Source organism: Maniola jurtina, chromosome 19 (assembly GCF_905333055.1).
Source record: "Maniola jurtina chromosome 19, ilManJurt1.1, whole genome shotgun sequence".
In the NCBI taxonomy this organism is placed as follows: domain Eukaryota; kingdom Metazoa; phylum Arthropoda; class Insecta; order Lepidoptera; family Nymphalidae; genus Maniola; species Maniola jurtina.
The window spans coordinates 12,103,273-12,117,118 of NC_060047.1; the positions used below are offsets into that span (position 1 = coordinate 12,103,273).

The 13,846-nt window shown below is 36.8% G+C and overlaps 1 protein-coding gene across 1 annotated transcript; it reads left to right on the forward strand.

The window, feature by feature from the left end:
• Positions 1-9,694: 9,694 nt before the first annotated feature.
• Positions 9,695-13,150, forward strand: LOC123875260 (all trans-polyprenyl-diphosphate synthase PDSS2-like). Its single transcript, XM_045921008.1, has 2 exons — positions 9,695-10,055; positions 11,469-13,150. Exons 1-2 carry the CDS (start codon positions 9,816-9,818, stop codon positions 12,438-12,440), a joined length of 1,212 nt encoding a protein of 403 aa, XP_045776964.1. The 5' UTR covers positions 9,695-9,815; the 3' UTR covers positions 12,441-13,150.
• The last annotated feature ends 696 nt before the right edge of the window (positions 13,151-13,846 follow it).

Sequence of the window (13,846 nt, forward strand, 5' to 3'; positions counted from 1 at the left end):
AACCCTGTTTTTTATACAAAATACCTAACCCACCTAATCTATAAAATGACAACTGTCAGAACTCCACGGAATAATAAATCTATAGGTACTTAAAGGAAAAGCTGACTGGCTGACTGGTTTATCAACACACAGCTCAAACTGATCGGACTGCATGAACATGGAGTCGAAGGTACATGCTAGCGTGGTCTCCTAGCCTATCACCCCCGTCTCTCGCGACGGATGCCCCGGAAAATTGCTACAATGATTGTAAGCGGGAATTCCGAAATGAAGGAAATGTACTTAAGCCGGCCCGCGCTTGACTCACGACTCTGACTTCTCCTCCGTACCTACAGCTGCCGTGAGCATTGTAATTGCTTTTGAATAAGGTCCATTATGCTATGCTGCTATGATACTATGCTATGATGCATGCTATGATACTTGGACCTAGGTAGATAAATTAGGTGTTTTAATATGTAGGCACCTCTATTAACCAAGACGGGTAGGTATTAAGACTGAAATCTTCAATGAGTGTGTCCTACCTCTAATGACGTACGTAGCGGAATCCGGCCCACGCTTGACTCAGGACTCTGACTTCCCCTGCGTACCTACAACTGCCGTGAGCGTTGGTTGTAATTGCTCTTGAATAAGGTCCATTATGCTATGATACTAGGACCTAGGTAGATAGATTAGGTGTTTTAATAGGTACCCCTTATTTACTAAGACGGGTAGATATCAAGAGTAAAATCTTCTATGAGTATGTCCTAAGTACCTGTAATGACGTATGGAGCGGAAATCCGGTCCGCGCTTGACTCAGGAGTCTGAATTATTCTTCAGCTCCGTACCTTTAGGTACCGTGAGCATATTGTAATTGCTTTTGAATAAGCTCCGTTATCCTATGATACTAGGTAGATAAATAGGCGTTTTGACATGTAGGTACCCCTATTTACTAAGACGGATAGGTATCAAGACTAAAATATTCAATGAATGTGTCCTACCTCTAATGACATACGGAGCGGAATCCGAGAAAACGAGACAGCGTTATAACGCTGGCATAAATCTGTCTTGTTTTAACTGAAACTTAAGTCTAAGCAATGTCAAAGTGCGCTCTATAGATTTCAACCCTAGTATCAGGGCAACGTCTTGCCAGATACCCTTAAACGTTGACAATTTATTAAACTTATCGGCTCAGTCGGGTAATTGCACCAACGCGCAATGTGGGAATTGTTTGTTATTTTTTATTAGACTTGTGTTTTCATTATAATTTCTAATTTTCTTAAAATCGCTACAAGTAGCGCCATCTATTGTCCAGTAGCGAGACAACGGAAGCACAGTTGGGTTCTGGTTTCAGCTGTCATGGGTTCCAATCCCAATACCTGTACCTACTAGTTTCAAGTCTTAGTAGATGCTGACATCCAATGTAAAAGCAAGTAAAAGCCTTTAAATTCTAAATAAAAATTACCTAATCTTACGGGGGTGTAGGCCATTTTATTATTCTTACCTACTTATACCTACACTATGTCTATAACACTACATAACCCTTTGGTTATCTATGAGAACTAAACAGATCTAATTCACTCTGCATGCATAGCCAAAAGGAGGACTGGTTCTCCATTTGGATACCATGCGAGCACCCTTGTAAGAATGCTGTACCACGGAGCCCCCTGTACTAAATAGCAAGATAGCGGTGAGTGATCAAAGGGCAGAACATTGTACATTGTAAGCTAATGTGCCATTCAGAGCGCGGCACGCGGCCCGATCCGCGGGCATTGTGTTGTATATGCGACATTTTAACCCATAATATTATGTAGACTAGACGTATTTATATCTGCCTTAATTTAGTCATATAAAAGAAAGGTTTATGAATGAATGGCAAAAGTCTCCAGTCAATGGCAAACTGTAGGCCGTTATAGCCTAGTGGTTAAAACGTCCGCCTCCTATACGTTACCTCTAACTTTTTAGGGTTCCGTACCTCAAAAGGAAAAACGGAACCCTTATAGGACACACTTTGTTGTCTGTCTGTCTGTCTGTCCGTCTGTCTGTCTGTGCGTCCGTCCGTCCGTCCGTCCGTTCGTCGTGTCTGTCAAGAAAACCTACAGTTGGCCGGTTTTTTTGGAGCTATGTGCGTTTTAAGTTTATCTACTCTCTAGTGTTTAGTCAACAGTTGCTTTAACGGTGAAGGAAAACATCGTGAGGAAACCTGCATGCTTATTTATGAGAGCTCTCCATAATATTCTCCAAAAGTGTGCCGATCCGCACTGGGCCAGCGTGGCGGACCATAAGGGCTGGCTCATTTTTTGCGCAACGGATCAGTCTGGCTGTCCAGTGCGGAAACGCAGCCAGTTTGGCACCATTCCGCGCGGGCATGATTTGTATAGTAATTAGATAAGGCTGGCTTTAAGTTTTACTGTTAATTGACTGGATTTGAGACGTATGTTGAACTCCAACAAACATCTAATTATGATTATCTGATTTTTTAATTCAAAATGGCTGTCATAATTAAGCATACGCCTCAGGCGTTTCGTAATAAGGCATTTTGCTTTTAAATTACAGCCGCGGGCGGTAATAATCGTTTTACAAGATTATAAATTAGATATTAATATTACTTAGGTTCGCTATTTTTGAGTAGGATATTCCGAAAAGATAGAGGTGCGTCCCTGGAATCAAACTCCGTATCTAAGTGTTTATACTACATATTTCAGCTTATAGCTTTTCATATGACGAAATCCATACCTACTTATTTGTATAGTTTCCCTAACTTGTAAATAACTGCAAACTTGACATTGGCTAATCTATGTAAAGCCAGACGAGAGAAGAAAAAAGTATTTGTCTGTGCACCACCATGCCACTTTGTCTCGGCCTACCGCGCTGACGTTGATGATTTTTTTAAATAAAAATAGCAAGCAAACGAGCAGGCGGATCATCTGATGTTAAGTGATTACCGATATTAAAATTTGCAATCCTAGAGCGACTGCCAATGTGTTGTCGGCCTTTAAAATTTAATTCCGGAGTAGTCCAGAAAGTACCAGACTTGTCCACAAGAGTTGTCCACAAGTCATCTGGCACACGGTACATGATATGACGGTAAAACGAGACTAAAAGCAAAGTTAAGACTATCCTTGACTTTTACTTAATTTCTTAAACTTGACTAAACTATAGAAGGTTTTAGTTTTTCTACTACTTAAGTATTGAAGGCACCAACGCCGCCCACATTTGAAACAAAAGCTCGGACTTTAATAATTCAAAAATGAAGACCGTCTAATAGAGAATGAGTGATGGTTTTTATTAAAAAATCGGCCAAGTGCGAGTTTGACTCGCAAACAAAAGGTTCTGTAGCATCAAACAGGAAATAACATTTATTAATTTGTTTTATGCTGGATGACTAACCACAAATTCACAGATTTTTACCTTTACTTATGTACAGATAGCAAATAGCAATGTCTTTGTTACCTTCAAGTTAAGAGTGAATAGGCAATATAGGCATCTTCTAGGCAAGCGCGCTTCATCCTAGGCTGCATCATCACTTGCCAGCAGGTCTGTTAGCGCCAAGCGCTAGTCTAAAAATTTAAAAAAAGTTTTGCAAATCGGTCGTCTAACCTCGAAATTATCGATTTGCATACATAAAAAAGAGCCAAATTTAGAACCACTTCCTTTTTCGGTTAGAAAAGTCGGTTAAGAAAGCTCAACGGGAAGAACCCGTCTTAAACACTAGGTTATCACCGCTCTGGAGACACGGAACCCTAAAAATAACTTTTCGAAGGTTCGCATTAATGTTCCATTAGGCTAAACTTCTTCGAAACAAGAACAAAAGTCCATTTTAATTACTAAAACGTCGCGGGTCGTCGAACCCGGGAACAAAGCCTTCCGCGAGCCGTCGATGCTGCATCGTGATAGCCTGCTGCCTATGTAACTCATTATGCCCGATTTCATTTTATATTAATTCCGAGCATCCATTAGACCTCCTTTCACAGTCCAGCATAAAGACGCGAGCTCCTAAGTACCTGCGTGTAGATTAGGTACGAAATTTAAAAAAAAAATTGCTATAGAACAGAGGTTCCCTGACTTTTTTTCTCATAGACCACAGATTCAAATTCAAATTCAAAATATTTTTATTCAATTAAACTTTTACAAGTGCTTTTGAATCGTCAAAATAATCTACTTACCACTGGTTCGGAATGCCATTCCTACCGAGAAGAACCAGCAAGAAACTCGGCGGTTGCTCTTTTCAAGTATTCAATTTCATTTAGCTGGTTCCGGTGGACCCCCTACATTAATGGCAGTTACATTTCTACCATATTCCCAAAACTCACTCATTTTGAGAGCAGACCCGTGCTGAGTAGCGCGCCAGTTGGATTGATCATGATTTTAAAGTAAGATATTTTTCATCTCACTAGCTCAGAAAGGCTTTCTTTGTCGTTCGAGTCAGGAACCGGATGGGTGACCAATTTTCAACGACGACCGGTTTCCTTGGTGGCCGTCAGTCCCGGTTATTATCACTAAGATAACATCTAATAAATAACTGTAAAACCGAAATGCTGTCTTGTTCTCTTAGTCGAGTTGTATGTGGTAGGATTTGAACCCACGTCACCTTCCAAATATAACTCCTATCATTAAACAAGGTGTAACCAGAACGCTACCAAAAACTTAGAGTTATTATTATATTACTTATACACAATCCAATGCCAATAACCATTTGTCTTATATTGTAGTTTTTCTGATTTAGTATTTTTCAAACCCGTAATGTATAGCGTGCAAAATTCGGATCAATGCGGTCATGCGGCGGCATTGACTCCGAGTGGTCTATTTACGTAACGTTCGTTGACCTCTGCTGTCACCTATCTTCATTTTTGCTAGCGTTCTGATATTAATTAACAGGAAAGGGGTCACGGCCCTCAGCAATGAGGAATACGACGTAAAGAGAGAGAGTAAGATCACTTTCCTTAAACTATATCATTATCTCCGTCTCTGTCTAAGGGCTTTAATAAATAATTGGTTTCAAACGGACAGGATTGGCGATTGAGAATAATGACTCTAGAAGCAATTTACCCTTCGACGTAGTAGGTAGGTACCTACCAGGTTTTAAATTCTTTCAAAATAATACTCTATGCATATTTATTGCCTCATTTAATTTCATAAGTAAACTAGTTGACACGCCCCGGCTTCGTTCGGGATTTTTGAAAATTCTTTATTTGTGGAATAGAGCAAACCTACGTGCAAAACATCACAAAGCAAACCAACCCAGATGCAAAATACCTTTTCATACCTGTTAAAGAGTTCCCACAGTTTTATAGAGAACCTCAATTCACGCGATCGAAGCTGCGGGCATCATCTATTTAAATATAAACCCCAGGACGCAAGCTGTATCTTGGCAAAGTTTTATCGAAAGCGGTTCAGCGGTTTAGGCGTGAAAAGGTAACAGACAAACTGAAAGAGTTACTTTCGCATTCACAATATTAAGTACTTACTAGATGAAGCCCGCGACTTCGTCCGAATGGATTTAGGTTTTTTAAAAACCCTGTAGGAGGAAAGAAGTTGTGGATGTCAGTTTCCGGGATGCAAGCTACCGCTGTACCTCATATAAATCTTTTAAACGGATGGACCTTTAAGAATCCCGTGGGAACTCTTTGATTTTCCGGGATAATAAGTAGTAGTATTGGCCTTCCTCGGGATGTAAACTAACTCTGTGCCTTTCATCAAAATCGGTCTAACTGTTGGGCCGTGAAAAGCTAACAGACAGACAGACACACTTTCGCATTTACAATATTAAGTATGGATTCTAAGTAAATTCCTGTGCGGCTGGTTCGTGATTAGAAGGCGTATGGAGTGGAGCGAAGCCGGGGGCGTGCAGTAAGCTATTACGGCTAATTGCTGTCTGCACTTCGCGGAACTGCATAGTGTGGGTAAGTATATTATGTAGTACCACGCCCTGTACTCGGCTGGGCTGTTTGTACCTAATCGAAGTTTATGTTGTTCAGTTGCTGTGAAAAGGTGACAGACAGACAAGTCGACACTGGTGCATTTTAGGGTTCCGTATAAGATATGAACGCTCATAGCCGCTTGACGTCTCGGAAACCCTAAAAAAAGAATACATAGCACGATCATAAAACTATACCTTATGCGCTTGGCGTGATCGTAATTCTATTAAAATCTAGATTATAGATCTAAGATCTGCATTTTAATATAAAATCATAACCCTTCCTTTTGGCTTTTGGCACGGTTAAAAATGATAAGTTACAGAAGTCCAAAAATTTGTATTTCGAAGACCATTTAACTAACGCTGTGGGTGGATGGAGAAAACTAGTGTTAGAAGCCGATGGGTGCACGGGTAGCTCCTCATTATTTCCCATTGGTAATTCCCATAGAAAATCAGACTCAGACGTAATATTACTACTACTAAATACTACGTAATAGTAAGTAGGTATTTGTCCAAAGTCGCAATTTCGAGAAACTCCACGCTTCACTCAATCAGCAGTGCGCCGATCAAAATGCAAATGCAAGCTTGTTATTCCTTTTGCGGCCGCCACGACGGCCCAACATAAACTGCCAACAAATTACACACCGCTTTTATTTTTAATTGCTACGGTCGAGCCACCGTCTTCGCCAGGGGCCTCTTGACCCTTCTATTTTTGAATTATGGCGCGCAGACACGTGATTGGCCCGCGTCCGGCGTGGAAGCGTTAACGTTCAGTACCCCGGTATTTATTAGCATACGTTTAAAAGCTGATAAAATCTAAAATAAAATACCCAATTGCAGTTTAGTTTTCTCGGTAAACCGACTTAGTTTTCTTGTTTTTTTAAACTGACTACTCTAAATGGCTATCGCTAATGGTTAATAATATTATGTCGAAATGTATTTATATAAAAAAACTTGTCAAGTGCGAGCCGGATTCGCATACGAAATGTTCCGTACCATCGCAAAAGATATTTTAATATTTTTATGTGTAACACAATAATGAGTGAGAAAAGCGCCATCTGTATGTAATTTTAAGTAAATTAATTTTTTCGTGAACACATTTTAATTTTTTTTTGTGATGTAACCACAAATGCACGCTTTTCGGATTTTTTCTTTACTTGTGCTATAAGGCCTACCAAACTACCAAATTTCATGATTCTAGGTCAACAGAAGCATTCTATAGGTTTTCTTAACAGACACAACAGACGGACAGACAGACACAACGAAGTGAACCTATAAGAATTTTTCCTTTTGAGGTACAAAACCCTAAAAACTAGATATGAGCCACCTTCAGCTCCGCCCGGATGGACTTACTTATTCCAAAAGAAATAATATGAATTTGTTACAATATAATATTACAACAGGAAGTATCTAGATAGGATCTGCTAGTAAAACTTCTTCGTCAAAATGTTCTGAATGAGATATGTATCTGAATTAAAGCCTTGATAGCTCAACGGTTAAGAGGCGGACTGAAATCCGAAAGGTTGCCGGTCCAAACCCCACCCGCTGCACTATACCTACTTCTAGCACAAGCTTTACGCTTAATTTGGGAAAGGGAAATATAAGTCATCATGATAAACTTGGCTAATATTCTTTAAAAAAATTATAATGAACCCTTGAATTGCCTTGAGAAATAGGTACCTACCATAATCGAACCTGTTACAGTTTATAGGGATGGTTTATATAGGGACCTTCATTACATCGACATTCGAAATCGACCTTCGTTACCTCGACAGTCGACATCGATCTTCGTTACCTCGACAGTTGACATCGACTTGGGTTACCTCGACAGTCAACATCAACCTTCGTCACCTCGACTGTCGACATCGACGACAAAAAAAATTAAAAAAACTTAACACTAGCACTACTAGTTAACTAATTAGTTTAATTTGATTAATTTGAAATCGTCGCATTTGAAACACTTGTTTCATTTCTTGAGCATTTAATTTCTATGGCGAGAGAGAGGGCATACAACATATAGACTACAGGCCCATGTTTAAAAATGGGTGGGTCATATGAACCACCAGGTGACGTATACAGGACGATATAAGAGCATAAAATAATAAGTTTCAGCACTATGCCGTCACTTGTAAGCTGTCCAACAGAGTGCTGGTGAGAATTGAAAAGTGCAGGTAGAGTGAGTACATTTTGGTCATATATTTTTGTACGGCATTTTTACCATCGATAGATCCATGAAAAATAATAAGAAAGCGCGCAGTGCCGTAAAAAAATGGTGCGCCACAAAGTCAGTAAATGTTTTGATTTTCTGACAATTTCCGGGGTAAATTTGGTCATTTAATTCTGTACGGCACTAGTTTCATACTGTTTCAATACAGCCTCTAATCCATTATTCCGCAACGCCGTACAAAAATCATGCGACAAGGGGAAAAAATTGAGGGTAGCAACCCCCTCTCTTTCCGTGGTCCGGGGGGTGATTTGAAACAACATAAAATTAATTTATTTTGAAAGTGTTTTATGCATAGATAATATTTTTTTACATGCCGTACATTTTCGTTGGTCCAAAGGTTTGTAGGGGATGTGGATATTATATACACACCCGTTCACTTCAGTTAGACGGCATAGTGATTTTATCATATTATCAATTGTTCTCTTCAAAAATATGTTAATGCCGTACAGTATCAGATGGCCATAAAGTACTACACCCTTAAAATGGTAGCGTCATTTTCATCAGCCTAAAAGATATGGTCTGCATTAAAATGTACGGCATAATTTTTTCCTAATTTATTTATCTTAATACTATTTAAAACAAGGGAAAAGCGTAGAAAATTGCTATATTTTATTAATCTATGAATATTTAAACTTTTGCAATAATTTGAAAAATTTCAGTTTTTGTATTTATCTATAATTTTTTTTAGAACAGTTTCTTTTGAACGGCAATACTATATAACAATAGTATTTTACACTATCATGTTAAAAAAAAAGTTGCCGTACAGAGTCAAATGATTTTACAGCTTTAAAAATTAAGTATACCATGAAATTAAGATAATTATTGATACACATTCAAATGAACACTAATTTTTTTACGGCATTATTTTTAATAGTACTTTTGAGTGCTAGATAATGTTTTGGAACCAAAGCCGTACTTTCTCAAATCACCCCCCGGACCACGGAAAGAGAGGGGGTTGCTACCCTCAATTTTTTCCCCTTGTCGCATGATTTTTGTACGGCGTTGCGGAATAATGGATTAGAGGCTGTATTGAAACAGTATGAAACTAGTGCCGTACAGAATTAAATGACCAAATTTACCCCGGAAATTGTCAGAAAATCAAAACATTTACTGACTTTGTGGCGCACCATTTTTTTACGGCACTGCGCGCTTTCTTATTATTTTTCATGGATCTATCGATGGTAAAAATGCCGTACAAAAATATATGACCAAAATGTACTCACTCTACCTGCACTTTTCAATTCTCACCAGCACTCTGTTGGACAGCTTACAAGTGACGGCATAGTGCTGAAACTTATTATTTTATGCTCTTATATCGTCCTGTATACGTCACCTGGTGGTTCATATGACCCACCCATTTTTAAACATGGGCCTGTAGTCTAATAGATTAATTAATGTTTTATGCTATCGTAAACTTAAAATGGCTGCATAGGTAATAATTAATAATTTTCAAGCTATGAGAATACGGAACATCATTATTTTTTATATAATTCATCTTTTTCTTAATGAACTGAAATGACAAGTATTTGTTTGACATATGAGTTTCCGAACGCAACTTCCAAACGTCAAGTTATAGTATGACATAATCGCCAGAACGTAAGGCGCGTTTATTTCTGTTTTTAATTGGAAAAATATTAAAACGTGACTGAAATTCATTGCGAACTGTTCATAATAGTGTTTTGAAATATACAATACAATATGTCGTACGCTATGATTCGACATTTACGTAGAACTAGTTTATTGTGTGAGCAAATTAGAGTCGAAAGTACCTTGAACAATGTGACCCAGGAAGAGTTTTTATTTCGACCTCCAGTGCCTCAATGGAGCAAGGTGATACGAGAAGCAGAAAAAATTGTTGGATATCCGACCTCCTTCATGAATTTGCGTTGGCTTCTTAGTGACGAATTCTCGAATTTGGCCATGCACTTACGAAAAATTGTAAGCAATTTTTTTATCTTAGTATTATCTAATAGGGTTAGAACGGTTAGTAATCCATTCAATCATCTATCCAATAGTATTTCTAAAGCGATCTTAATCTTGTGATAGCATTTTCAATAGATTTTTAGTCATAAATACTTTATTTTCAAATAGCTATTTCATAATAATTTGTAAACATTTTTGCTAGAAAAAAATATGAGTAAGTACTATTTTTAAATGTACTTCCAAAGCTATAGTTAAATATAAAGTTTGAATATAAATGCTAGTACATAGATTATGTAATAAGCAAGGTTAACATGATAAATGCAAGGATTTTCCTTATAAAATACAAGTTTTAAATTAAAAAAAAATATTTTAGTTACTCATCAGCTTGGAGACTAGATTTAAGCAAATTACGATTATTAAACTAGATGATGCCTGTGACTTTGTCCATGAGGATTTAATTTTTAAATCCTGTGGGAATTGGGAGCTCTTTAATTTTCTAGGATAAAAAATTAGTCTATATCTGTATCTGGGATACAGGGACCTTTGTTCAAAATGCCAGCAACTTTCTAAATGTAGATTTAGATTTTGGAATATCTATTCCGGGACAAAAGTAGGCTAGGTCCATTCCCATAGTGTAATGTAGGCTTACTGTGTACCAAACTTGATTAAAATTGGTTAATAGTATGTAAGTGAAAATGTAGCAGGCATACAGACACACTTTTACAGTTATAATATTAACAAAGTTATTTGGAGGCCAAATTTAAGTGCATTTTGCTAAATGTTTAATTTATCAAATCAGTAGTTCATAATAATATGAAAGGTAAATCCAAGAGAATTATATTTGCAAGGTTAATTCAGTTTCATTGAGATCATTTTCATGCTAATTATAATCACCTTGCAGTTTCTTTGTTATGTGTAGTTACTGTATATATTACACAGATCATTCAACTGTGAAATATGTTATAAACTTTTAAATGAGTCCAATTACTAGCTGATCCCGTGACTTCATCCACAAGAATTTAGGCTTTTAAAAATCTCGGGAAACTTTGATTTTCCAAGTAGCTCTCTAGGTCTTTGACTATACCTATGCAAAAAATCATGTTAATCTGTTGCTCCATTGTGAAGTGATTGTAGAACAAACCGATGCATTATGACTATTGTAAGACTTGTATTGGCTGGATTTATTTACCTATTATAACTATATATTATAACTTTTATAAAAAAATTTGAATAAAAATTAATTTTCAAGTAATATTTACTTCTTATACAAAACTGGTAAATATGTTTTATTCCTCAGCTAAACATTAATTATAGAGTGAAAAATCAGTCCTAAAATAAGTTTTTCTGTTCTAATTGTCCATTGATTTCAATATTACTTTCATACAGTATCCCATAACGGAAGTTTCTATAAAATTTTATATCTTCTAGGTAGACAGCAACCACCCTATAATGAAGACGGCAAAAACTGTGCTTTACAATGAGCAAAACAACCTGCAGCCTTGGGGACTTATAATTTTACTGCTCTCCAAAGCCATCAGTCCTTCAACATATTCCTTAGAAGCCACCACATTAACAGAAAAGCAACGAATGCTGGCAGAATTAACAGAAATGATACGCACAGGCCATTACATACACAAAGGCTTACTAAACATACCATTTGAAGAACGAGACAAGACTAAAGAAACATCAATATTTGCTAACAAAATTGCCATTTTAATAGGAGATTACCTTCTTGTTACAGCGAACGGCATGCTAGCCCGTTTAAGAAATCAGGATTTATCATATTTAATATCAACAGCATTACGTGATTTGAGTGAAGGAGAGTTCTTTGGGCCTCGTGATGAACAGAACTTGCCGTTACCAGGAAAACCAGTGAAAAGAAATGAAGATAACTTCAAAATCAGTGATGACACAATACCGTTAGATGTGAAAAATATGTTAGGTTCACCAAAAAAAGAGTGGACCTTACGGACTATGTATAACGGAGGTTCGTTATTTGGTAGAGGTTGTGAAGGGGCTGTGTTATTAGCTGGTAAGAGTGATTCTGATCAGAAAAAGGCATATTTATTCGGTTGTCACTTATGTTTAGCCTGGCAAGCAGCCAGTGAACTCCAAAAATTCACATCAAATAATAAAGACACCTTTTCTCTTGTCAGCGCTCCAGTTTTGTTCGCATTAAACAGTTCTCCAGAAATATATGAAAGTTTAAAAAGTGTCAACAACGTTTCTTCAATAGATTTTGATGAGTTAAAGACGAGAATAACGGAGACAGATGCAATTGAGCAAACTAAATCATTATTTGTACAGCATGCTGAAAAAGCGAGGAGTTACGTTGAAATGTTTGGTGATAACCAGTCTGTTAGTACTATAAAGAGATTGATTAAAACTGTACAGTGTTAAAAAAGTAGTGCTAATTTGATAACAACAAAACATATTTAATAAAATTGACAGCTCTATCCATTTCTAAACTACATAGAGTAAAGGATGGCACTATGTTTAGACCTACCAATTTAATTAAGTTGTATAATCAAATTAGCACCAATGAATAGACATAATTTTTAGACAAATTATAAAAGGGTTGTCCTTTAATTAAGAGAGGCCTGAATAAAACAGTCCAAGCCATTGTCGCTACAAAATACCTCTTAATTAGTTACATTAGATTTTTTAGGTTTAGTACTAAAATTATGTCCAATATGTATTATTTTTCCAAAGAAGAATAATTTTAATTTAGCACCTAATATTATTTTTCTTTGTACATTGCTGGCAATGTTAAATAAGTTCCTTTTAAAATATAAATTATGTATATAATATATTGTAGGTATAGTTTGCTTGCTTATTTTTTATCTTTTTTTTCTATTTCATTTGGGAGAGCATTATATTTTTATTCATATTATTTATATACTGTGATGGTTTTTAAAAGATAATAATAATTAATTGGGTGTCTTAAAAAAATAGAAATACATATTTTAATGTAAAAAATTCTAATTAGAATGTGGAAAAATATCATGAAAATAAATTTTAATACTTACCAACTTAACACATTTTTTGTGATACTTTAGTTAATAGATAGAATTGTTGTGTTTTAATAAAAATCTATAGAAAGTTTTAAATTTCTTTTTCTAAACATCTTATGGTGTCTTCACACTTGGCCATACTTTGGCTTTCAGCAAGCGCATGAGTGTAGAAAAAATATATAGAGACAAAAGACGATATTATAAGCTTACACTATGCACACACTCACTCATTCACTACTCTCCAGACACACGCACACATACAAATACATGTAGGACTTGTAGGTGTACATACACTTTAGACTAACGCACACACGTATGCATGATAATGCTGATAATATTGTTATGGAAGATCGGTGTCTTCTGACACAGAAGTAGTTCTCCTACTCCTAAAAGAAGGCTTCAATCTCCTAGAGATACATACTGTAGACATAAGATACAGTCCCGACTCCCGTCCCTAGCTATCGAATAGTAGTTCAAAGAAATCCTTCCGTTCGGTCCGGTACGAGAAAAAACACGTTACATATCCTATGACCTTTACTGTATAATTGACATGGCGTCAAGTTTAATTTCCGCGCGTTTCCGCACCACACTCCATTTCGATGTAGGGCAGATACCAGAATATGCAAAATTAAATTCATTTTGTATTCATTTCGCCATCCATTTATCATCGGGCCTGACATCAGACGTATCATGTAGGTAAGTAGTAGAGTTGGGCGTTATTACTATAGTACGCGACAGGTCGAGATGGCAATCGGAGTATGAAGCGGGGGGACAAGGGGGGCTCTATCCAGG

Excerpts from the sequence above, each read along its gene's own strand:
- LOC123875260 (XM_045921008.1), top strand. The coding sequence starts at position 9,816 with ATGTCGTACGCTATGATTCGACATTTACGTAGAACTAGTTTATTGTGT. Across the intron at positions 10,056-11,468 it reads CCATGCACTTACGAAAAATT|GTAGACAGCAACCACCCTAT; the intron begins GTAAGCAATTTT and ends TATATCTTCTAG.